Genomic DNA, 21,135 nt, shown 5'->3' on the forward strand with positions numbered 1-21,135 from the left:
CACACACAGCCCTAAAACTCTAAATCATCCGAAACTGGATGACATGGCATCAAAGTACGTCGCCAAGTAAGAAGAACCTTGCCATGTGGTTGGCCATTTCCACTCGAAGAAGATGCAAAAGAAAGGGCCAAACAGAATCTGAGAATACCGTGCCAACAATGCGACGCCTTGTAAACATGAAAAATGAAAAATCCGACAATTGAAACTTCGTCCAAACAGAATCTTTGACCGTGGTCATTATACAGCTCCGATTTGCTCCTCGGTCATGAGTTGAAAAAACAGTGGCTCTTTGTATGCCCGAAACTCCAAGTGGCCCCCGAAAACCCGCGTCTCTTTTTTGGGTGTTTCCAAACAAACGTCCAGTAGTTTTGCGTGTAAGAGGCAAGGATTAACCATCCAAGACACATCTTTATCAGAAACTCAAAGTAACGCCGCCTCGAATGAACTTCTGACTGCATTAGTCTTTAAATAGAAGTCGCCCCCAGTGCAGGGAGCTGTTGGTGCTCTTGGGCAGGTGTGCATATGCTCTTTGCCTTCTGTCGTTATTGTTGTCATTTCGCTCAGACGCCACTCCAGCCGTCCTTTGTCGGCTGGTACGCCTTGTATCCTGGGTAGGTGCCGCCGCTGCTTTGCGGGGGTCGCTGTTCGTCTTCGTCCTCGATATGTTGGTTGCCACCGCTCGGGCCGCGGTTGTAGTTATATTGTTGCGGGCGACTGTAGCCAGAGCTGAAGTCAAACCCGCCAGAATCATGCAGGTCCGGAGATGCCATGCTTTGGTCGCCAGTGTAGCTGCGCTGGGGAGCAAGAGGGCGAGTCGACTCCGAAGAGGGTTGACGTGAGTTTGCCCCGTACTGGGGACGACCGTAGTTCTCATTGAGGAACTGGCCCTGCTGATTTTTCTGGTCAAAGCCATAGTCGTTTTGAGGCGCGGGAGATCGCCGGTAGTCGCTGGGAGGGGGTGGAGGGCCGCGGTAACCGCCGGCTTGAGGACCAGGAGAGCGACGATATCCAGCCGGAGCGGGACTAGGTCCATCGCGAGGTGGTGCTGTGAAGCTTCGGGGTATCGGTGCCGGGCTGGGGCCATTACGGGGAGGACGGCCCATGCCATAGCCTCCCTGCTCGTAGCTGTTGCCGAAGCCCTGATCGAATTCTTGCTGAGGACGTGGATGCGTCTGACCTCTCTGGGGCCCGTAGCCATTGTTATTGAACTCTTGGTGAGGTGTACCTCTGCCCTGCGTCGCCATTCCTCCGGCAACCATGGCCCCATTTCCATATCCTTGGTCTACGCCGAAAGAAGACGCTGACTGTCCGTACGCTCCGTCACTGTAGCCGTTACCTGCCATTTCATAGGGACCCGCAGGCTGATTGGCGTTAACGAAGTAACCACTGGGTCCAGCATGAGGATTTTGGCCGTATGGACTCCTGTCACCCGGCATGGGGCTGTTCGGGTGGGACATGGCATTGGGTGCCATAAGAGGCATGTTCTGTCCATTCGGGTTCGGTGATACAGCCGGCTTGTTCATCTGCTCGAGCTCCACCTCCTCCTCAAGTGCCACCTTCTTCGAGCCTGCACCCTCCCAGCTGGGCATCGCGGGAAGCGAGTCGGCGTCTGCGGGATTGGCACCTGACTTACTCACTTCGAATTCGGCATACTGGGGCGGTGCTGCGGCTCCGGAAGCCACGGGTGCTGTTGAATTCGCCTGGTGCGCAGGCGCGGTGCTGGCATTGTTGTAAAAGGGAGCCATGGGCGCCTGGGATTTGTATCCCTGATTGTTCGGTCCATACGAACTGTCGTCGAGGTGCTTGTGAGGTGTTCCCTTGGGAGTATCGCAGCAGCCGCAGCAATTACCACAGCATTTCAAGCAGTAGCAGCACTGGCAGCAGCACGAAAGACCGCAGCAAGCGCACCGGATGATGCACCATACGATAGAGAAAATGATCAGGCCGCCGAAGATCATGATTCCAATGACGGGCCACCTGCGCAAGTTAGTGTGTCGGAATTGAAGTGAGGCCATGGCCGTAACCTACTTGCAGAAATTAACGGACATGCAATTGTCCCAACTAGACAGCGCCGTCTTCACGTCGTTGATCGAGTTCCCGGCGCTCTGTACTGTGTCTGTAATTCCGCGACTCTGAATGTCCGCGGCCATGCTCGACACCACTGATCCCCACACTCCTCCCCGGAGACTCCTCGCCATGGCGACATCGATCGAAGGCATTTTGAATGATTTTGTTTTGCTTTTCCTCCAACAAAGAACGTAATTCTCGGCGGGTTACCCACAAAATTTGGGCACGTCGAGCTTGGTTGGTCGAGGGTGATTGATTTGCGGAATTAGAAGCGTACTATAGCTCCATCATCTCATGGGCTCGATGTTTCGTCGTTTGATCGGCTTGAACGGTGATCGGCGTGCCGTTGTGGGAGTAAGGTGAACCGCTTCGTGGTACGAGAGATCGTCGTAGTGCAGGTGTAACGGGCGGCCGGATTCGCGCAAAACGAACTCACTTGAAGCCAAGATGGCAAAGGAAAGTGGTAGGCGTGAACAAAAAAAAAAAAAGTCGAGCCTCGAGAGCCTCAGAGGGTAAGAACCGAAATGAGTAGTGCCGCTGTACTGCCGGTAAATGGACGCAAGTCTTCTTCTGTCGTCACTGCCTTTGGGAGGGCAAAGCGTTCGCCCCCTTGCGTGGGTGGGCTGGTGAACGGGTGGTAGGGGACGTGTAGCGAATGGTAGCAGCAAACGAGCAAAAAGCCCAGAGGCTTTCGTCTCAAAATGGCACTGAAACTGGGCGGTGCAAGTCAGCAAGCACGGCGACGTCCAACAGGATGACCCCGAAAATAAGGCGATCCGTGGCCAACAGATTGAGTGTCTTGGTCTTATTGCTTGGTGACGCTGCTGGGTGCGAGTATTGAGAAAAGGGGTGGGTCGCAATTCGTGTCCAAGCTGTCGAGAGACACGGTTATCCCAGGTAGAATGGAGGCTGTAGCTGAGGGGTGGTCGTTTTCGTGCGACGTGTTGAGGATAAATAAATCCCAGAGTGGCGGCAAGAGAGGCGGAGTACCGGTATTCGTATGGCTTGCTTAAGGAATGACTTTTGAGCTGGAATTCTGCTCTTCTGCTTCGCGAAGAGAACGAACGAAAAAAAAGGTAGAAATGAGAGACACGAGGAGGACCGTCAAACAGCCTCGGGAATGGCCAAGGAGATGAGACGGAACGAAAAAGGAGCGAAACGGCACAGGACGCAGTCTGCCGGGTTGTCGGAGGAATATGCACCTCGGGAGGTTGTCAAGAAAAAGAGTGACAAGAGGCCGCCGTAGATGAGATGAAGAAGATCTGAGGATTTGTTTCCCTTGACCAAATGGTCAGAAGAGCAGCAAAACGAGAGAAGGATTTACAACGAGGTGTGGGAAAAGGAAGGAGGAACGGGAAAAGATTGGCGTGACGCACACAGAGTTACTTTGCCGGGAAAGCCACGAGGGGACGATCAAAAGTGGTAGTCAGGCAGTCCAGGTGGTCACTGGTAGTGGTGGGAAGGGTCAAGGAGCAGCGGTAGAAACATCAGCACCTTTCCATTCTCCCTGACTGACAGACTGAGCTGAGGTACCTAAGAGAGAGCGAGCGCGACGGGACGCCGCGACCTGCCCGAGCACAGGGAGATTTCCAGAGGGAAATTTGAATTGCGATCGAGCGCCATGCCACACTCTAGCGGACTGAAGATCCCTGCTCAGACGAACTTGAGTGGGGGAAGCGGTTCCTGACTTCCCGTCCCCCCTTCTGCTTTGCTTTTTGCTGCGGCTTGTTCAGTCAAATCACTGCAATGTTGCGCTGCTGCGGCTTGGCTTCGCATTCTCTTTTCTGTCTGCCTGCTTGTCTGCAACGCCAACACCCAACGCCCGTGTCCACTTCCACCTCAACTCCAAAACGGCTGTCTGGCAAGTCCCTTGTAATCGCGCAAGTGCCGCTTTTTTTTTTCCCTCATGAAGTTCAGGGGGTCGATTCGGAGATGATTTTGGACTCGTCGACCACAATCTTGATTGCGCCGATGAGCCGTCCCTTGAGTCCCTTCTCCCCCGGCCGATAAGTGAAGGTACTAACTAAAGTAAGGTAAGCACATAAGGTAGTAGTTAGCGAGTATTGACTTGCAGCTTGTCTGGTCTGTCGCCGCGCGTGCCCACCACCCAATTGCACCAACCGTACGGAGCCCTTCCGTATTGAAAACGAGACAAGCTGGGACCGAGGGACCGCCAGTTAGCAGCATGCAGAGTCAACATGATGAAACATGGTGTCTTTTTCGTCCTCAGGCATACGTACAGCACATTACGACTTGGCATTGGCCAAAGCGTCTGGGTCGCAACCCTCGTGACAGTGGGCACCCCTTGCTGCCTTCCCTCGCGCTCGGTTATGACGGGAATACGTAAAAAGCCAATGGTTATTTCCAGCCACACCATCTTTTCGCTCAGCCACAACCACTCGCCATATCTACTCGGCCGAGATGGTAGCAGAGCCGGACACTGCAGATTCGACAAGTGGACAGGGCACCTCGGAGACGGTTCTCCTTCTTGTCTCAGATAGTTCATCGTCTCTGGCTTCGAGAACAATCCTGAGCCCCCAATCTCACCACTTTGAAATGAACGTCAGGGTCGAGCTAAGTGACTAGAGAATCCCACGAAACGCCGAGAAGCGTGGAAGATTGACGATGGGTCAGTGGGCAGGATGAGGAACGGACGCCACCATAGTCCAAGAGACCGCTCGCGATAGCCCAGAATCTCATTATCACTGCTCCAAGTAGCCTATCGTCGTTAGAGGGGGCGCTCCATCTTGGTACGTCGAGAGAAAAAGCTCTGGGCAACGAGCACCGACACGGGGCCCGGCGCAACACCCGCACGTCCCAGAAGGAACCGTCTGGACGTCTAGAAGGGCAATTGAATTCACAGCTGCAGCCCAGTCCATCGCAGGGCTCGTCTGATGTAAGAGCTATGCTAGCAATCTGACCTGTGCGATACTCGAGACTCAAACGACCTTGCGTTGATCGCGCAGTGTTTAAAAGGCCTTCCTCTCCTTAACAGAGTTGCACTTTCAGCTTTACAACAAGGCATTGTGGCGTTGGATCAGAGCACCGGAACACCTTGTTGCGTTAGGTACCTTCTGTTCACGTAGCTTCATGTGTCTTTAGCACATCATCATCACTCTCACCAGCCCAAGTGTTGGCATATCAGCATCGCTAATGTAGAAATTTACTATGGAATCAGGTCCACAGTTTTCTCGATTCTTTGTCCATACCAGGCTCAACCCCAATCTCAACTTCATCATACATATTGGCTGGCCCCCCATCGTTCCTTCCCTCGTAGCCCCCATCGTCGTTAAAGTCCATCCAAAGAAAGCCCAACGCCTAACCGGGGTGTTTCGCAATCAAGGTATCATCTGTGTGTTCGCAAGTCGTCGTACTCATGCCAGTCAAAGAAGTTTCTCGCCTCTGAGCCTGGAACCCTTTCACGCTTTCGGAATTCAAACCCCATCATCGTTCATCGCCATCTTCCATCTACTTTCCGGGCGGCGGGCCAGCAGGCGGAGCGTACGAATCCCGCTGGTAGGCGTTTTGCGGCTGCTGCAGGTGAATACCCTCGTTGTGACCGCCGTAGTATCCATCGTTGGGGTTGAACGTGGTGCCCGTGTACTGAGGTTGCTGCTGCGCGGGTCCGTAAGCCGGCGGCGGGTTCTGGTAAGCGCCGCCCTGCTGGGGGTAGCCCGCGTATCCTTGCTGCTGGCCGTTGTACGGCTGGTTGTAGGCGTAAGTGCCCTGCTGGTTGTGCTTATTGTTGTTGCTCATCCATCCGGTGCCGTAGAAGGGCTGGACACCGCGCTTTCTGCGACGGCGAGAATTCATGCAGCTATAGCACAGAAACGTTGGTTAGCCATGATGAATGAGTGCAATGGGGGGTCGTGCTAGAAGACGGGAAATAGCACTGGGGGAGTACCCTAACAAGATGAGGATCAGAAGTGCGATGCCGACGACGACGGCGGCGAGGACCCAGCGTCCCCACCAGTACCATGCGCCGCGTTCATAGCATGCTCCGTTTCTGTAGACTTGACCGGAGCTGCAGTAGAATTGTCTGCAGGATTGACGTTAGCGTCCGGAGGGCATCGCCGGGGGTGTTGATGTATGCAGGGTCTTGCAGACCCATTTCGGATGGCATGCAATGTGGGAAGGAAGGAGAAGGCTTACCTCTTGTCGAGTGAGTCGATGGGAAAGGGTAGGATGTGAACATTGCCTACAGCGTCCGCCATCTTGATGACTGTGATGTTGTCGCTGGATGGGAAGTTTATTGTTCGCAGCCCTCGATGTAGAAGATGAGGCACAAGGTTGATCTCAGTAGGTAGGCCAAACTTCCTGTGGTATCGTTGGTGGACAGGGTTCTGGTGTGGCGAATAGAAAAAAAAAGGACGAGATGTAAACGGCAGGAGTGAGCTGTCCGGGGAGAAGCTTCGTCCGACTATTGTATTTCTTGTCCGTGCTTTAGAAGAACCCAACAGCTCACTTTTGCGTGGCGTTTGCTATGCTTTTCGTTGGCGGGGAGGGAAGATGGTGAGTGATGTTCAATGACGTGATGGCTTTTTTCGACGTCCTATCCGTATACGGGCGAGATCCAGTCTAAAGCTCTCGATGGTGCAGGTACGGTGCACAAAAATAAAGGCGAGTTGTTACCCGTGGAGAATAAGTAACGTGAATACGTTTGGGTGGGAGAATTGCGCGCTATTTAGAGTGCAATGCGAGACAATCCAAGGTTGAATTAATCAAATAAGAATTTGGATGGTTTCTGTTATGTATCCGTATCCGCAATGTAGGAAGGCAGCAGTGAAGCGCCAGAGGAGAGAGTCAAGACGTTTAGGTTTTTGATTAGGTACAAGGTTGATTGATGGAAAAGACTCTTGAGAAAAAAATCGGACGGGGGTAAGAAGAGGGAGGGGGAAAAGAGGGATCCAAGTTATATTTCGCCCGACGGCGTGATGAAGAAAGCCAAGCAAACCGTCGCCAGACAAAAGCGACGTCTTGGAGGCTGGGCAGTCACTTGGCCCCAAAGCCATTGCGTGGCCTCCCTCCTCTGCCCAGACTTCGCACACTTGGTCCCCCGGCGAAGCTTCCAGTGATGCCCACACCTTCCTCAGAGCGTGGCCACTCACGATTCACCATCGTCACCAGTCATGAGGTACCTACAGGCTACCAGGCCTACCTTACTGACCTTGCCGTGCTTGCCTTATGGATGGACTCAGGTCATCGCGGTGGGTGTGGAATACATTCATTGTACTTCCATTGTCAGCCCTCAGCAGCCAAAGTCCCCTCCAACCACACTTTACCACAGAGTCACCACCAAGCATCTCCAGTGAATCGAATGAATGGAGCCCCGGTCCGGTTAGTTTCCCATTTGTTCCCTCCGATGTTTTGTTTGGACGGGATAGGTGCTTTTTCATCTGAATCTGGGTTTCCCTCTCGCGCGGACGCTCGCCAACTTCACCAAGAAGCCAACGGTCCTCCTCCAAGACACGAACCCATCAAAGCCCCATGCAAGGTACCAACTGGCAACCGCGGATCCTCACCCTCTTCCTCAGGCCATCAAGGACCCAATACACTAGGTATAGTTCACCCAGTCCCAGACTATCAACAACCCATCATGCCGCCCGGCAATAGTTCTCATCGAGTCATCGGGGCTCCGGCATCGAATGTGGCTGTGTTCGCCCTTTTTCGCCCTTTCGCACTCTCATGAGCCAGAGGCCCGGCCAACGCCCAGTAGCCTACAAGGTGAATAACCGTGGTACCATTTGCCCTCGTGAACGAATCACGAAAGAGCCTCACACCGTTTCGGTAAACGAGGAAGGAAGAAGCAGAAGAACCTGAGCAAAAAGAAAGAATGGGGCTTCCAGACGGCGCCTGACATCACCGGCACGAGCGAGGCTTGGCCGTCTCCATTCGATTATTGCGCGCCTCCTCCCTCAGCCAACAGTGGTACATTTGGCCGCGGGCCCATCAACCGCATCCTCCTACCAAGGGTTCCTCGCCCACCTGTGGCGATGCCGCGGTAGCGTGACCTCCCCAACCGATACACCTGTGGTGAGATACAGGAAATAGCCTTTTCCCCTGCGAACCGCCGCTGGGAATTGGAATCATTGTTCACCAAAAAGCCTAAACGTGCCTCAATAACATGCGGCCTTCACGGCGGCCCTCTGAGAGTTGTCGTTCACTTCACCGCGACCAACACCATCCCAACCGAGCAAGCTGGGCGGTGCACGCTTCGCGAGCTTATTCCAACAAGTTTCCACAAAAACATGCTCTTATTTGTCATTTACTCGTTTTGTGTTTATCTTGTTTACTCATTCTTAACTGCCATGGATAGTCATCCTGTCATCCATTTCGCAGTCGCCGCCCCTGGCTTACCTCAGTATCGTGGCACTGCAGGTTCTTCAACATTCGTTTGCGGTTTCCTCTCTAGAATTTCCAAAGCCGGCCTCACCGGCAGCGACATACCGGGGGTGGATCCGGGAAAGGGAAGCTGAACTCACGCCGCAGCAGACCGATATCTTCCGGCCGTGATCTACCTTACCTGAGCTTGCGGTACATCGTGAACCACAGGGAGAAGTTAGAACAATCCTCTGCGTCCAGTTCCTCTGCTTTCCAGCTGGCGTGTCCCCCTTCCCTCGCTCACCGCCACGCGCACCACTGCTAGACACAACTTTCAAGAACCCGGTCACCCGCGACCCGTGAATCCCGGATGTTCTGGAAAAGACGGGAGCTGGACACTCAGACAGCAGACTTGAAGGCACTGCCGCACTGCTGGCTACTGACGACGCTGAGGTGGTGCGGCCACTCTCCCCTCCCCACCTCGCTCCGCCCAACGCCGGTGACCCCACTACCTTAAGGGATACTTACCATCCGGATTACCCTAATGCTGAGATCCACCTCGCCGCAAACAGCAGCCAGCTTCTCTCGAGCCTTTTCGACAAATCCTCGTAAACTTGTCCGAGATAACTCTCTTGAGACTTTTCCTTGAATAGGGCAATGAATGCACTGTAGTCTCTCTACACACGACAGACACAGCCGGCAAAGAACCAACGGCCTATCCCGCGGACCACCAGCTTGGTGCAGATTGCCCTTGGTCCCAATAATCAGCACAGCAACTCGACCCGAGGCTCGATCAACTGACTGCACTACGCTGCTCATCGCCAAGACTGTTTCCAAAACACCTGGGCGCAACTCTTTCTCGGTATGTCGGGCATGTTGCCGTGCACTTGGGACGGTCTCAAAACCCCATTTCCTCCGCTCCGTCACCTGAAGGTCTCCGCTACAGTCGGGCAACACGCCCACGGCCTTGGCGATCAACTGCCCGTTTTTTACTTGATCAGTGAATTATTCGATACATCAGTGGCTTTTGACACTTTTCACTCTGAAAACTTCAGTGAAGGTTTGTTGGGGTTCAAGGTACGCTCTTGGCATCAAAAAATTGTAGTCTCTCTACAGACATACCGGACCCCCCAGCGCTATTCACCAAGTGAGGGCATGATTCCAGCAAACGCTGTGAAACACAACCGGTCGACGAATAAACGAAACCCCGGGTTTGCCTCCGGACTCGGCCCTTGCCCTCACGTTTTCCCCATGTGATCCCCGACCTTTTCCCCAGTCCTTCAATAGCCAGATGAAGGATGAGAAACAAACATGCGTCGTGGCCTGATGGCAAACTCCCAAGTGACCGCTGCCGGCCTCAATCAAAAATCGCAAAAATGGACATGCCCAGCGTCCAACTGAGAACCTCTCGTGACCCGTAAACATCGATTCGTCGTGACTTTTAGTATCCCACCATGCCGGACTTTGTCGAAAATGAAACCAGATCGAGTCCACACTCCCCAAACGCCGTACCGCCGCTTATGTTGAAAAAGGTATGCGTGTACCTGAAAAGAAAACCCTCGCTTATTTCGGAAACGTGAACCGGGACGTAATCTTCTCGGGCTCCTTCTTGCCAGGCGTCGCCGTTGTCTGCTGCTGCTGCCGCGCCGCAAGGTCGGCGATCTTCTCCCGGGCCTTCATGAGGCTGCTGTTATCCTGCTGCTTGAGCTTCGCGCGGATCTCGTACAGCGCCATCAGGGTCGATGCGCGGTCCATATCGTCTTCGGCCTGTTCAGCACCCATCACGTAAGCTCTCTGTCCCGTTCCAAGTGGTTGTGGTTGGTGCTGTAAGGTAGTGGTGGTAGTGCTTCCTACATCAGAGTCCCTCTTGGGCGTGCCTGGGATGGAGCCCTGCGCTGAGTTGGAGCGCGACAAGGCGGGCGGGCTCATCATGATGCGACGGCCAAACTTGTCGACGCGGGCAGGCGAAGCGGTGCCTGTACCTGTCCGTGAGGTCTGGGAACTGTGCGTGTGAACGCGGCGGAGTTCATCGGTGGGCCGCCTGGGCAGTCCGGGGGCGGCGGGGTTGGCGCTGGTCTTCTCGACCGTCTGGATGGCCTTGTTTGCGGTGACGAGAGCGGCTGCCGCGTTGGGTTCCTGTGTTGGAATGAGGTCATCAGCACTTCTGTAGATAGGGCAAATGGGCGAGTTGAGTAAAAGTTTATTGCGGATCTCCTTCCTTCCCATGAGCCCCTGCAGCCGCCGAAGCGCACAGCGCATCGTATTGCAGGGGGAGTTACATGGGCGAGTCAGAGAATGCGACCAGAAGTAGAGTCGACGATAGTAGAGGCTACGGAATGAGGGAAACAAACGGCTGCGTTGAGGCTGCTTAGGTCGGCAAGCATCTGCGCCAGCTGGAGGCTCTCCATGGCGACCTTTGGTGTTGGGTGTGCGGATTCTCGTTGTTGGTGGTCTCGTGTCGTGTAGTGCGTAGAATGGAGAATGCTGTCAATTAGCAATGCAGTGTTGATTAACGGGCTAGAAGTGGATGCAGGCAGTTAGCAGTGAATTTGGCCGAGAGAAGAGTGAAAGTGGGTGGATCTGGGCAGGGAATGGACGTGGAGCATCATAGCATGGGGCATAGGCAAGAACCCACCGACGCCGTCATTCCAGGCCAAGGCTAGGTAAGGAGACTTTTTGACTTTTAAGGCCAGGTACCGCTGGCTACAAGTGCCTAACAGTAAGGCTCTTTGTGTTGGGTCTGTGAGAGATGTCAGAGGTGGGGTAGAAGGGACAGAGCGGAGGGTGCGTGAGCTAGTGTTAAGGGCTGCGCGGTTGTGTGTATATTGTTTTTGCTAAGGTGTGATGATGAATAGGAAAAGGGTATTCACCGTGCAGTGATGTTGATAAACAAATTTAGCTGTGATCAGGCTGTGTGTGGAAGGTGACTTGATGTAGGACGAATGCCACCTTGAAATGTGAGGTGTGAGGTGTGCCTTATGCCATAGGGTACGTAGTGACGATACGTATATCACAGTACCTAGGTAGAGTACGGGGATATGGGGAAAGATCAAAGACATCAACGTCTACCCCGCCGGAGACACGGTAAAGGAACAGTTCTAAGTAGCAGATGGTAGCAGAAAGTGTTCTGATTGGTCTTTTCCTTGGCCTTCCATCAGATCCAGTGTAGTGGTCTGCCGTCACTTTCAACTCTGTCTCCCCAGGTTAGGTACAGATACTTACTTACATCTTGGGCCCAAGTCGATGATCAAATCCACGAAACCGAGCTGGAGGGAAGGAAGGAAGCGGGGTGAGAGACACAGGGCACCTTCCCCCACACTGGGCCATTTCAGCCACATTGAGCAACCCCAGGCCCTTCCTTGTCCCCGCGGTCTTCTGGCCACTCATGCAACTGCTGGAACATCTGTCGCCTACTCTCCCCGACCGGTTGGGCGGGAATTGTCTCCCCCGAAGCTTCAAATTGTTCCCGTCCAATCGAGGCCAGCTTCAATACAGTCCAGTCAGCTCCTAGAGTGCCAGATCTCGCCTGCATTGGACTGCTTTCTGCACTGGTCAATGCGGCCCTATATGCAAGCTTCAATGGCTGCCGCCGATTGACGCATCCGTCCTCCAAATCGCCTTGACCAGATTGGCAAGCCTCCATGCCTAGTGCCGGCAGGTCTCCCGACGCACCCAACTTTCTAACGTGTGTAGAATCTGACTAAGCATACTCGAGTCTCCCAGGCCTGCGTTCCCCGGTTATTCGGAGAATCCGACACTGGCTCCGGCATCGCTTCGGCATCGTTTCCGAAGCTCGTTATCAACCTCACGCGCTCTCATAAATCAACCGACCTTGACACTTACAAGAATCGTAACTCAAGGAGACGCCAGATACACCCGCCAATATGTCCATGGTTTTCAGACGGTCAATGGCTACCGCCGCCTCACTGAAGAGGGCCGGTAAGGTCATGTGCATTGGCCGCAACTATGCGTGAGTGATTCGCCAACTGCCCCTCGAGTCTCACACACATGAGGTGCAGGCGCTGAGAAGAGGAGAGAGGACTAACGGCCAATCTATAGCGATCACGTCAAGGAGCTTAACAACACCCGCCCCAAGCAGCCCTTCTTCTTCCTTAAGCCCACCTCCTCTATCCTCCTCCCTGGAGCCGGCCCAGTGCTGAGACCCAAGGGCGTCGACATGCACTATGAGGTCGAGCTCGCTCTCATCCTCGGCAAGCAGGTCAAGGATCTCAAGGCCGATGACCACAAGGGCGCCATCGACGCCATTGAGGGTTGGTCCCACTCACCCGGGGGTCATCGTCCCCCTTCCTACCCTGACACCTACTGACACCCAAGACAGCCTACGCTCTCGCCATCGACATGACGGCACGCAACAACCAAAACGAGGCCAAGAAGAAGGGTCTCCCCTGGTCCATCGCCAAGGGCTTCGACACCTTCCTGCCCATGAGCGACATCATCAAGAAATCCGCCATCCCCGATCCCCACGACATTGAGCTCTTCCTCAAGGTCAACGACGTCGTCAAGCAGGAAGGCTCCACCAACCTCATGCTCTTCCAGATCCCCCGCATCCTGAGCGACATCTCCAAGGTCATGACCCTCGAGGCCGGCGACATCGTCCTGACCGGAACCCCTGCCGGTGTCGGCCCGGCCGTGCCCGGTGACGTGATCCGCGCCGGTCTCCGTGTTGGCGGCAAGGAGCTGACCGAGGCCAAAATTGAGGTTGCCGTTGAGGAGTCTCCTAGCTCGTACGAGTTTGCTGAGACGTAAGTGTTGGTTTGATGATAAACTTTGGGAGGTGACCTATCTAGAGAAGGGGGAGGGTTTGAGCGATTTATCTGCAATTTTTACGGAAAAGTCATGTTGGGTCTCATATAAAGAAAGGGGCCGAGGTGTGAAAATCTCAGTCTGGATCATCATGATCACATGTACTTTTCAATCATATAGACCGTCTGCTCGCCTTCGCCTGCAATCAATACCCAAACCTGAAAGATCACACACCGTGCCTCAAGCAAAACACCTCTCCCTCTAATACGCACTCTTTCACTCATCGAAAGGTAGCGCAGGCCACATCACTCCAAGTTAGGATCCTTAATCGACCCAGGCTTCGGCGCCGCCTCAGCAACAACACCACACTTCTTGCACGTCCTCGCCCCTTCGTCAGCCTTGAACGCCTCAACAGCAGCCTTGATCTGCGTGCCGAGATCGGTGCAGTGAAAAGCCGCCTCGTGGACGACCTCGCGGCAGGACTCGGTCTCGCAGTACCAGCGCATGCGATCGAGCGACCCTTCGGGCCGTCGCTGCTCGAGCACGACGCCGACCGTGTTGGCGAAGCGGACGGGGTTGTGCGGGGTGTTGCCGGGGAGCAGGAACATGTCGCCCTCGCGGATGATGACGTCCTTGAAGACGCCCTCGTCGACGACCTTGAGCATCATGGCGCCCTTGTACTGGTAGAACCATTCGGGGGTCTGGTTGATGTGGTAGTCTGTTCGGGCGTTGGGGCCGCCGACGATCTAAGGCCGGCGTCAGAATGGGGGATGAGCTGAGTTTGTGGGGGTGCATACCATGACGGTGAAGTCCTCATTGTAGACGCAGTAGTTGTTGATTGGGGGCTTGAGGAGGTGAGAGTTCTCTTCTAGCCTGGTTGCGTGAGAGACGTTAACATTAATTGAGCCCCATTGCGAATAACCTCATAATCGCATCCTAAATAAGGCTAGGTGGGTGGGTTGAGTCGGGAACTCACCACTTGGGCAGATTGACAGGGGGTCCAAGCATGATGGTTGTTTGTCGTGTCGTGAGTCACTTGAGCTTGTTTCGTGTTTTAACGAAAACTCTTCTTTGTAAAACTCCGGCGTCGATAATCCAACAATTGTGGGTTGCTGAAGTTGAAGTTGAATATGAAATCGGGTGGTGAGGCTATGAGATGGTGTAGATAAGTTGATTTCCTCCTCCCCTCGTTCTCTTCCGTGGCGAATGAGATATTTAGGCTTTGGATGACTACTACAACTCATTGATGAGGCTGCATTTATCAGCCGCCAGAGCTCTCATTCCGGACGGGCCCGTCGGCGCATCGGCGGAGCCACTGGAGAGAGTTGCGGGCCGCTCACAGTGGCGGGTAAGGTAAAGACCGACAATCTATGAAGGTATTAAAATAATCCTCCATATAGTTACAGAGAGATGTGAGATCGGTATCAACACATTCTCATCGCTGACAAACATAACGTTGAAGTTCGGAATCACTTCATATGGTTCGTCCTTTACGAGCTTTGAAGAAGTGATTCGCCAGCACAGTTATGGTAGCCGTCGATAGGCAGCTGGTAATAGTATGTCATAGACTGAAGACTCCGAGCAACCGAGAGCGAGCGGCGAATATGGCCTACGACCCCTCTCACTAGAAACAACCCCGCCATACCAACACGTCCCAGACTCCTTGGACTCCACGGGCAGTGTGTAACCCAGCTTGCCTGCCTAGCTCTGGAAGACGCGGTCTCAATGAAGAACACCAGAATGTCACTGGTAAGCCACCTGGCCAGTCCCATGCGACGCCTGGCCTGGCACGTCTGAGAGTGTAATCGGAAAAGGAGGGGACCACCCGCCCCGCCCTACCCGTCTCGTCCAGCGCCCACTTACCCGCCTCACGGGTTGTCGATCTTACAATCTGTCTCCAGGAAGACGGCGTCTGAGTCTCACAGTACCAGTGCAGGCAGGCACGCAGGGCATCACCATCTTGCAAAGCTGCATGCTCTGCCTGCCTAAGCAGCATTCTACGCATTAGAGGTCCGGGCGTGTGCAGGATGTGGCAAGAAGAATACAAGAGACATTTCAGACGAGTCAACGCCTTAGCCGCCGCGACGGTCTCTTACAGGCCTGTCCCAGCCAGCATCCCGCCTCAAGTCTCTCCTAACAGCCTCCTCGAGTCTCACGAGGACAAGCTATCTTACCTTAGCCCCAGCACGTCAGCTCCCCGCCGTTTGGTTTAGTTTTTACTAAAGTATTCTTTGTTGTATTCGTACAGGGACACCCGGTTACCGACCTCTTCCCTACACCGACACAGCAGCGGCAAGCGTGCCAAAGGTTCTGGAAGGTTAATATTAGCTGGTTGGTAGGTAGAGGGGCAGCGCAAGAAGGGAACACCCCGTCTCAGAGGCTGGGAACCTGCGCACATTTGAGCGAGTTTCCATCTCATCCCCCAAAGCCACGGGCCGCCACCCCTTCTTCAGCCTTAGTCGTGAACTTGCAGAATAGCTTGTACATATTCTCCGGTAAAACATTACTTTGCAATAAACGACAACATATTTTCCCATCCTTCAGCAATTTTCCACCGTTTTCCCTTTCTCGGCAGTCGTCAACCGAATCGTTGCTAGCTCCCGCTTCGTATCAAGATCGCTGAACACCATTGGAACCCCTACCACCACGGTACCACCCCCGCGAAACCCGTACGTACCCTTACCGTTATCCATTCTGGAACCGACATACCCCCGGTCCCGCATATCTCACTGAGGTGACTGACCGACTGACCGACCACGCACTGGGCAGACGCAACCTCTCCTTTTCAACAACAAATCACCCATCTTGAAACCGTACCGAACGAAGCACGCAATATCCCATTCTACGTGCTAGAAAGTTCCACACCGAGCTTTCGACAACCAAAATTTCCCTCGAGAACCACCTCAAATACCGATCAAACATGGACCACGCGCACATGGATCACTCAAAGATGGACCACTCAGCCATGGACCACGGCGACATGGGAGGCCACGGAATGGGAGGCGGCATGGGCGACCGGTGCAGCATGAACGTACGTTTCCTCACATAGCCTACCATATCTCCACGCACCATGTGCTCCCTCTACCGCTTCCTCTTCGAACTATCGCGAAATCCCCTCGCGGCGTCCCCTCAGTTGTCCACGAGCTGGCCGTAGAGCTTCTCCCGGAGCTCAATGTCAAGATAAAAGCACAGCTCAAAGCTAACCCGCGCTTCCCACTACCAGATGCTCTTCACCTGGGACACCAAGAACCTCTGCATCGTCTTCCGCCAATGGCACGTTCGCTCCACCAGCGGCCTCGTCATCTCGCTCCTCCTCGTCGTCGCACTCGCCGCTGGCTACGAAGCCCTCCGCGCCGCATCCCGCCGTTACGAGAACTCCGTGAACAAGCGCGTCGACTCCCTCCCGAGTAAGCACTCTCTCTCTCTCCTCCCGGCTGTCGCCATCACACATACATATACCTATATCACACAATGTCCCGTATACCAACCACCTACCTTTCGCCCATGACCCTACACCCCCCATGCTTCCCATCTTCCACATACACACTACCTTGAAAGCTGCGCTCCCCAACCAAGCGCCCCTCTTCCCGAACGACGTAGAGGCGGATCTCGGGCGAGCGCATACATCCCCCTACTCCCCTTTGCACCAAAACGTGATACCGAACACAAATGAGCTAAGAAGTCTTGTGTCTTTCGAGGCGTCGCTGGAACCGTTACTGAGACAACCCCCTTCCTATGGACAGGACGCGAACAGGCAGAGGCCAGCAGGAGCGCACACCTCGTCAAGGCCGCCCTCTACGCCGCCCAGAACTTTTACGCCTTTATGCTCATGTGAGTTTTGATTTTTCCCCCGCCCTTCCCAGTTTTCCGTGCCAGTTTGGAGTTAGCTGGGCTTTTGCTCTCGGTGGCAGACAAGAAGCGAGTTCGAAAAAAGCGCAGGTGGGACGGTTGTTGATGGAGATCCATTCCTCTTAGCATGTCGTAGGGGTGAAGCGACTGACAAGAAACAGGCTCGTTTTCATGACATACAACGGCTGGGTCATGGTCGCCGTCGCCATCGGTGCGTTCGTGGGATACGCCGCATTCGGCAGCTCAACCTCCTCGACCAAGGACAACGCATGCCATTGATAGGCTCCCTTGATTCGCACAAGGTCCTAGGTGGCCTCAACAACCATAGACATGCTCTGCATTTTCCCTTGCGCAATAGCTTCATTTTCTTGGACATGAATGGTGGAAGGGGCGTATCTTACCACACGGGCGTTGGTCGATTTCAATTGGTTTTTGAAAGCATTAGCTTCCGACTCCCCACAGGCCGAAGACAGGCGGCGGCGGTTGAGTCTGGCAAGAGAAGAGGATTCCCGAGCAAGTAACTCGAAATAAACAATATGCGAAAGCAAATATTCATTCATCATGGCGGCTACGGCTGCTCTAGCTGCAGCGGCAGATTCTATATGTGTGTGATTTCTGCATCGAGGGTGGGCGATGCATATAGACACCCTCGGATCCTGTCTCTCTTTCCCGCCCCGACAACAAAACAGCCGCGGATCGTTGAATCTCAATGACCTACGTAGGTCACATCTTTGCAGGCTCAGCCTTTCCCCCCCTCCCGTTCTCCGTATTCGTACTCGTCGTCGTCTCATCCCTCTTCCTCTTCTCCACTAAGCTACCCTCCCTCTCCGCCTGCAGAATAATCTCCTCGTCGCCAAAGTGCTCGTTACACTCAAACTCGGGATCTTTCCCGTACGCGATCCGCGCGCAGTCGACGAGCATATGCGCCGTCAGCCCCCACACTTTAAACCGCCCGCCGCCCTCTTTATCCTTTTCCTCCTCGAGCTTCTCGGCGAGGTTGCTCTGCGGGTGATCCACCTCCATCGCGTTCCCCGGCGTCGTGACGCGCTGGTCGTCGACCGGAACATAAAAGTTGTGTACGCGCCAGGGGTGCTCTTTCCATTGGATCCAGCTGCCGTCGTACCAATGGCCAGGCGGGAGTACCTTTGATGACGAGGATGGGAGGTCGGCGTCCTTGGACCGTAAAAAGTTTTGAAAGGGCGCGGAGAAGACGGCGGCGACTTCTTTGGCGTCCAGGCGCGGGATCATGCGCTCCTCGACGAGGGGGCTTGGGTCGTCTTCGTCCGGGTCCTCGTCGGCGTGGAGGAAGGCGACGCAGGGGCGGACGACGAGTTCCGTGCGGGCGAGGTTGTAGGGGAGATAGCACAGGGGTTCGATCTTGAAGGGTTTCGGGATGCGGGCGTCGTCCATGGGCAGGCCGATTTCCTCCCACGCTTCTCTTCTTGCGATTTCGTCTGTTTCCGGTGGTCAACTGTACAGTCCACAAACATCTTGATTTTGGGGTGGGCCGGCTCCGTTGGGGATCATTGACTTACACGGTGTTTCTTGCAGCGTATCCGCCTTGCCTCCCGGGAAGGCAGCGTGCCCGGAGAAGCTCCGCAGGCTGGCCGCGCGCATCGTGATGACGACGCGCAAGTCGCCTCTGCGGTCGGCGTAGAGTAGAATCAAAACGGCCGCTCGGCGGCTCACTGGGAGTCTGTCCCAGAGCGGGAATGCGGGCGGTACATATCGTCTCAGGCGCCCGATGGCCGCCTTGGAGCGCATTAGCATCCTATTTGCGCAGAGATACATGGCGGGGAACAGCAGGTAGGTTTTTATGTACTGTAAGGATCGAGATACAATAAAAGGAAAGGAATGACGGAACAAGGACAATGCGCAGGAGACGGCAGCGGGTGGGTGAAGATGCGAGAGAGAAAGGAGAGGAAGGGCCGAGAGGGCATCAAGTCATGAGTTCATGGGGTGATACAGCGCTTGATATGCGGCGACATGTTGATGGGCAACAAGACAGAGCAGGAGGGGGGTAACAGGGCGTGAGAATATAGCTTCACTTTGGGGAAGCATAATACATGAATGGTGATAGGCTGAGAAACACATGAAAAAGAGCGAGATCGGGCATGACTGCAACGCTGCATCTAGGTCGCATCTACCCCAACGACAATCTACAAGGACATCTTGGGGGAGTTCATGGGGGAGGCAGACGGAGGGAAGAGTATCGAGAAATCAACTAACCGCAGATACTGAGTTGAGGGGAGCCATGGCTCCAGCATCCCAGTAGCTCGTAACCTCTTCGTGGTCGTCGAGGATGAGGATACCCTCTGGGTTGGGGTTACCGTTGTCGTTGGTGTCGTTGTTGTCGTTCGTCTCGTTAGTAGCAGCAGTAGTGGTGGCGGCCGGATCCTTGGCGGCAGCGGCTGCGGCGAGCGTGGTGGTGATCTCGTGGACCTCCTGATCCGTCGGTGGCGTGGCCTCGTCTAGCTGCTGCTGATGCTGCAGGGCTGGCGACGCCGTCGCGGTGGTGGTCGTGGTCGTTGTAGTGGTAGTAGTAGAAGCAGTATTACTGGTGTTGGTTCCCGTGGTTGCTGCAGCGTCTTCGGAGAAGGACGGAGGAGAGGTTGGGGCCGGCGAGGGGTCCGTCGCGGCCGCTTGGCTCATTTCTCGGTCTTATCTATCCGATGGGGGGGTGGGGGAAGGGAAGAGGAGAGGAGAGGTAGGGGGGAAAGAGATGCAGGTGTGCAACTCTATCTGCGCGCCTATAGATCGGATAGGATGAGGATGGAAGGGGAAGAGGTAAGGTAAAAAGAAGGAGATGTTGTGAGGAGTAAGTAAGCGTGTTGCGTGTGAGTGAGTGTGGACGGGAGCTCCGGTTAGAGGTCCGGACGAAGGATGACCGACACGAGGAAGCGAGGCCCAGGAAGAGTTGCGGCGTTCAAGCGTTCAGCGGTCGTGCGCGGAAAGTCCAGGGTGGAGGAGGAAGAGGAGGGGGCGGCGCGCGTGCTCTTGCCTAGAAGGTCGCGGACGTGAGACGTGGTTGGAGGAGGGTGGATGACGGAGTTGCCGTGTGCTTATCCAAGGCAACCTAAGGCAAGGTCTTTCAGACTGTGTATGGAGTATTGTGGTCGGAGTTGGAGAAAGGACGAGGAATCCGAGGGCCCAGAACAGCGACCTTGTGCGAACGTGTGTCTTGGGGGAAGTTGTTGGAAAAAGCGCCGAGCCGAATTGCGGGGGTGGGGTTAGTTAAGATATCCCGAAGACCCAAGTAGCCGGGGCAGTATGGAAGTGTGGAATGAGTCAACAGCAAGTAGGAACAGCAGTCATACTAAACATGCCCTCGAGATCTCATTATGAGATATCACTTCTGCCCTAGAGACTTATATATGGTCAACTCTGATTGGGTCGGCAAGCTAAGGTAAGGCAGGTACCTATTCTAGGAGGTGCACCAGACGCAAGTTACGACCAAATGTCACCGGGTACTTTATGACTCCCAGGTACGTCTCGGCGGGTCTCTCACCTGAAGCTCGGCAGCCCGCGGCCCGGCGAACACGGAGGTCCCACGGAGCTTGCCATGAACCACCAAACTTGTCATTGGCCCGAGTTGACGTCTTACATGGGAATGCGGGACCCTTTCCCGCTACTACTTATCGATTACCTACTTTACTAGAGGTGGGGCAGATGTTCACGTCACACAGCTTCGGGCGCGTTCAGACTTTGGCTTTGCATCCACCGGATTCGTCTACATATTGTAGAAAGTAGAGATTATCTTCTTTCATTCCCTATAGATTGTTCTTGGTAGGAATGTCTATCTAAGGTAAAGTAGTCATCTGGACTTTTGCCAGGTTTCATGGTTTGGTAGAGACGTAATACGTTCACTGCCCAAACAACGACAAACGCTTCTTCGCTTTTCAGAAAGGACAATGGTTAGGCAGGCAGACCAGCGAGCAGTCTAGACACTCCCTTTCCATGACGAACAAACAACGCTAAACACACAAACGCCGAGACATGACACCATCCCAAGTCTTTTGGCCTAAGCCAGCTGTTCCCTCCTTGATGCGGACCAAATGGCTCGCATTCCAAGGTACCTAACCCAGCGTGCTAAGCAGCGCGGGCAGTCCACGCCCCGAAACGCCACGCCGGCGC

General features: G+C 54.5%; 9 protein-coding genes across 9 annotated transcripts; 4 read left to right on the forward strand and 5 right to left on the reverse strand.

Moving 5' to 3' along the window:
• Positions 1–560: 560 nt before the first annotated feature.
• On the reverse strand, positions 561–2,219 carry BDZ83DRAFT_574924 (uncharacterized protein; the record flags this gene model as incomplete). Its single annotated transcript, XM_060504753.1, has 2 exons — positions 561–1,977; positions 2,029–2,219. 2 exons carry the CDS (start codon positions 2,217–2,219, stop codon positions 561–563), a joined length of 1,608 nt encoding a protein of 535 aa, XP_060366281.1.
• Positions 2,220–5,535: 3,316 nt separating this feature from the next.
• Positions 5,536–6,281, reverse strand: BDZ83DRAFT_751057 (chitin synthesis regulation, resistance to congo red-domain-containing protein; the record flags this gene model as incomplete). Its single annotated transcript, XM_060514001.1, has 3 exons — positions 5,536–5,884; positions 5,972–6,106; positions 6,220–6,281. The coding sequence occupies 3 exons, from the start codon at positions 6,279–6,281 to the stop codon at positions 5,536–5,538; spliced, it is 546 nt and encodes a 181-aa protein (XP_060366282.1).
• A 747-nt stretch (positions 6,282–7,028) lies between these two features.
• BDZ83DRAFT_267335 (uncharacterized protein) lies at positions 7,029–7,803 on the forward strand. Its single transcript, XM_060502035.1, has one exon. The coding sequence runs from the start codon at positions 7,142–7,144 to the stop codon at positions 7,754–7,756; it is 615 nt and encodes a 204-aa protein (XP_060366283.1). The 5' UTR covers positions 7,029–7,141; the 3' UTR covers positions 7,757–7,803.
• Positions 7,804–8,184: 381 nt separating this feature from the next.
• BDZ83DRAFT_616823 (uncharacterized protein) lies at positions 8,185–8,952 on the forward strand. The gene has a single exon (XM_060507997.1). It carries the CDS (start codon positions 8,316–8,318, stop codon positions 8,541–8,543), a length of 228 nt encoding a protein of 75 aa, XP_060366284.1. The 5' UTR covers positions 8,185–8,315; the 3' UTR covers positions 8,544–8,952.
• An 846-nt stretch (positions 8,953–9,798) lies between these two features.
• On the reverse strand, positions 9,799–10,889 carry BDZ83DRAFT_267858 (uncharacterized protein). The gene is made up of 3 exons (XM_060502036.1): positions 10,740–10,889; positions 10,243–10,524; positions 9,799–10,155 (listed from the first exon to the last, which is right to left on the reverse strand). Exons 1-3 carry the CDS (start codon positions 10,794–10,796, stop codon positions 9,952–9,954), a joined length of 543 nt encoding a protein of 180 aa, XP_060366285.1. The 5' UTR covers positions 10,797–10,889; the 3' UTR covers positions 9,799–9,951.
• Positions 10,890–12,129: 1,240 nt separating this feature from the next.
• BDZ83DRAFT_268018 (fumarylacetoacetate hydrolase) lies at positions 12,130–13,358 on the forward strand. Its single transcript, XM_060502037.1, has 3 exons — positions 12,130–12,358; positions 12,448–12,659; positions 12,728–13,358. Exons 1-3 carry the CDS (start codon positions 12,273–12,275, stop codon positions 13,153–13,155), a joined length of 726 nt encoding a protein of 241 aa, XP_060366286.1. The 5' UTR covers positions 12,130–12,272; the 3' UTR covers positions 13,156–13,358.
• A 99-nt stretch (positions 13,359–13,457) lies between these two features.
• BDZ83DRAFT_718637 (3-hydroxyanthranilic acid dioxygenase) lies at positions 13,458–14,160 on the reverse strand (the record flags this gene model as incomplete). Its single annotated transcript, XM_060512097.1, has 3 exons — positions 13,458–13,898; positions 13,950–14,025; positions 14,129–14,160. 3 exons carry the CDS (start codon positions 14,158–14,160, stop codon positions 13,458–13,460), a joined length of 549 nt encoding a protein of 182 aa, XP_060366287.1.
• Positions 14,161–15,604: 1,444 nt separating this feature from the next.
• BDZ83DRAFT_616857 lies at positions 15,605–17,552 on the forward strand. Its single transcript, XM_060507998.1, has 4 exons — positions 15,605–16,183; positions 16,376–16,559; positions 16,851–16,983; positions 17,163–17,552. The coding sequence occupies exons 1-4, from the start codon at positions 16,073–16,075 to the stop codon at positions 17,278–17,280; spliced, it is 546 nt and encodes a 181-aa protein (XP_060366288.1). The 5' UTR covers positions 15,605–16,072; the 3' UTR covers positions 17,281–17,552.
• A 172-nt stretch (positions 17,553–17,724) lies between these two features.
• On the reverse strand, positions 17,725–19,653 carry BDZ83DRAFT_751062 (NUDIX hydrolase domain-like protein; the record flags this gene model as incomplete). The annotated part of the gene is made up of 3 exons (XM_060514002.1): positions 17,725–18,455; positions 18,537–18,753; positions 19,231–19,653. The coding sequence occupies 3 exons, from the start codon at positions 19,651–19,653 to the stop codon at positions 17,725–17,727; spliced, it is 1,371 nt and encodes a 456-aa protein (XP_060366289.1).
• Between the last annotated feature and the right edge of the window lie 1,482 nt (positions 19,654–21,135).

This window comes from Colletotrichum acutatum (assembly GCF_030867785.1).
Source record: "Colletotrichum acutatum strain CBS 112980 chromosome Unknown BDZ83scaffold_34, whole genome shotgun sequence".
In the NCBI taxonomy this organism is placed as follows: Eukaryota; Fungi; Ascomycota; class Sordariomycetes; order Glomerellales; family Glomerellaceae; genus Colletotrichum; species Colletotrichum acutatum.

Coding starts and splice junctions, on each gene's coding strand:
- BDZ83DRAFT_267858 (XM_060502036.1), bottom strand. CDS start 10,796: ATGGAGAGCCTCCAGCTGGCGCAGATGCTTGCCGACCTAAGCAGCCTC. Junction 10,525..10,739: donor TAAGCAGCCTCAACGCAGCC/GTTTGTTTCCCT, acceptor ATTCCAACACAG/GAACCCAACGCGGCAGCCGC. Junction 10,156..10,242: donor CGCCCAAGAGGGACTCTGAT/GTAGGAAGCACT, acceptor GGTGCTGAACAG/GCCGAAGACGATATGGACCG.
- BDZ83DRAFT_268018 (XM_060502037.1), top strand. CDS start 12,273: ATGTCCATGGTTTTCAGACGGTCAATGGCTACCGCCGCCTCACTGAAG. Junction 12,359..12,447: donor TGCATTGGCCGCAACTATGC/GTGAGTGATTCG, acceptor GCCAATCTATAG/CGATCACGTCAAGGAGCTTA. Junction 12,660..12,727: donor CGCCATCGACGCCATTGAGG/GTTGGTCCCACT, acceptor CACCCAAGACAG/CCTACGCTCTCGCCATCGAC.
- BDZ83DRAFT_616823 (XM_060507997.1), top strand. CDS start 8,316: ATGCTCTTATTTGTCATTTACTCGTTTTGTGTTTATCTTGTTTACTCA.
- BDZ83DRAFT_267335 (XM_060502035.1), top strand. CDS start 7,142: ATGCCCACACCTTCCTCAGAGCGTGGCCACTCACGATTCACCATCGTC.
- BDZ83DRAFT_616857 (XM_060507998.1), top strand. CDS start 16,073: ATGGACCACGCGCACATGGATCACTCAAAGATGGACCACTCAGCCATG. Junction 16,184..16,375: donor GCGACCGGTGCAGCATGAAC/GTACGTTTCCTC, acceptor TCCCACTACCAG/ATGCTCTTCACCTGGGACAC. Junction 16,560..16,850: donor GCGCGTCGACTCCCTCCCGA/GTAAGCACTCTC, acceptor GTGTCTTTCGAG/GCGTCGCTGGAACCGTTACT.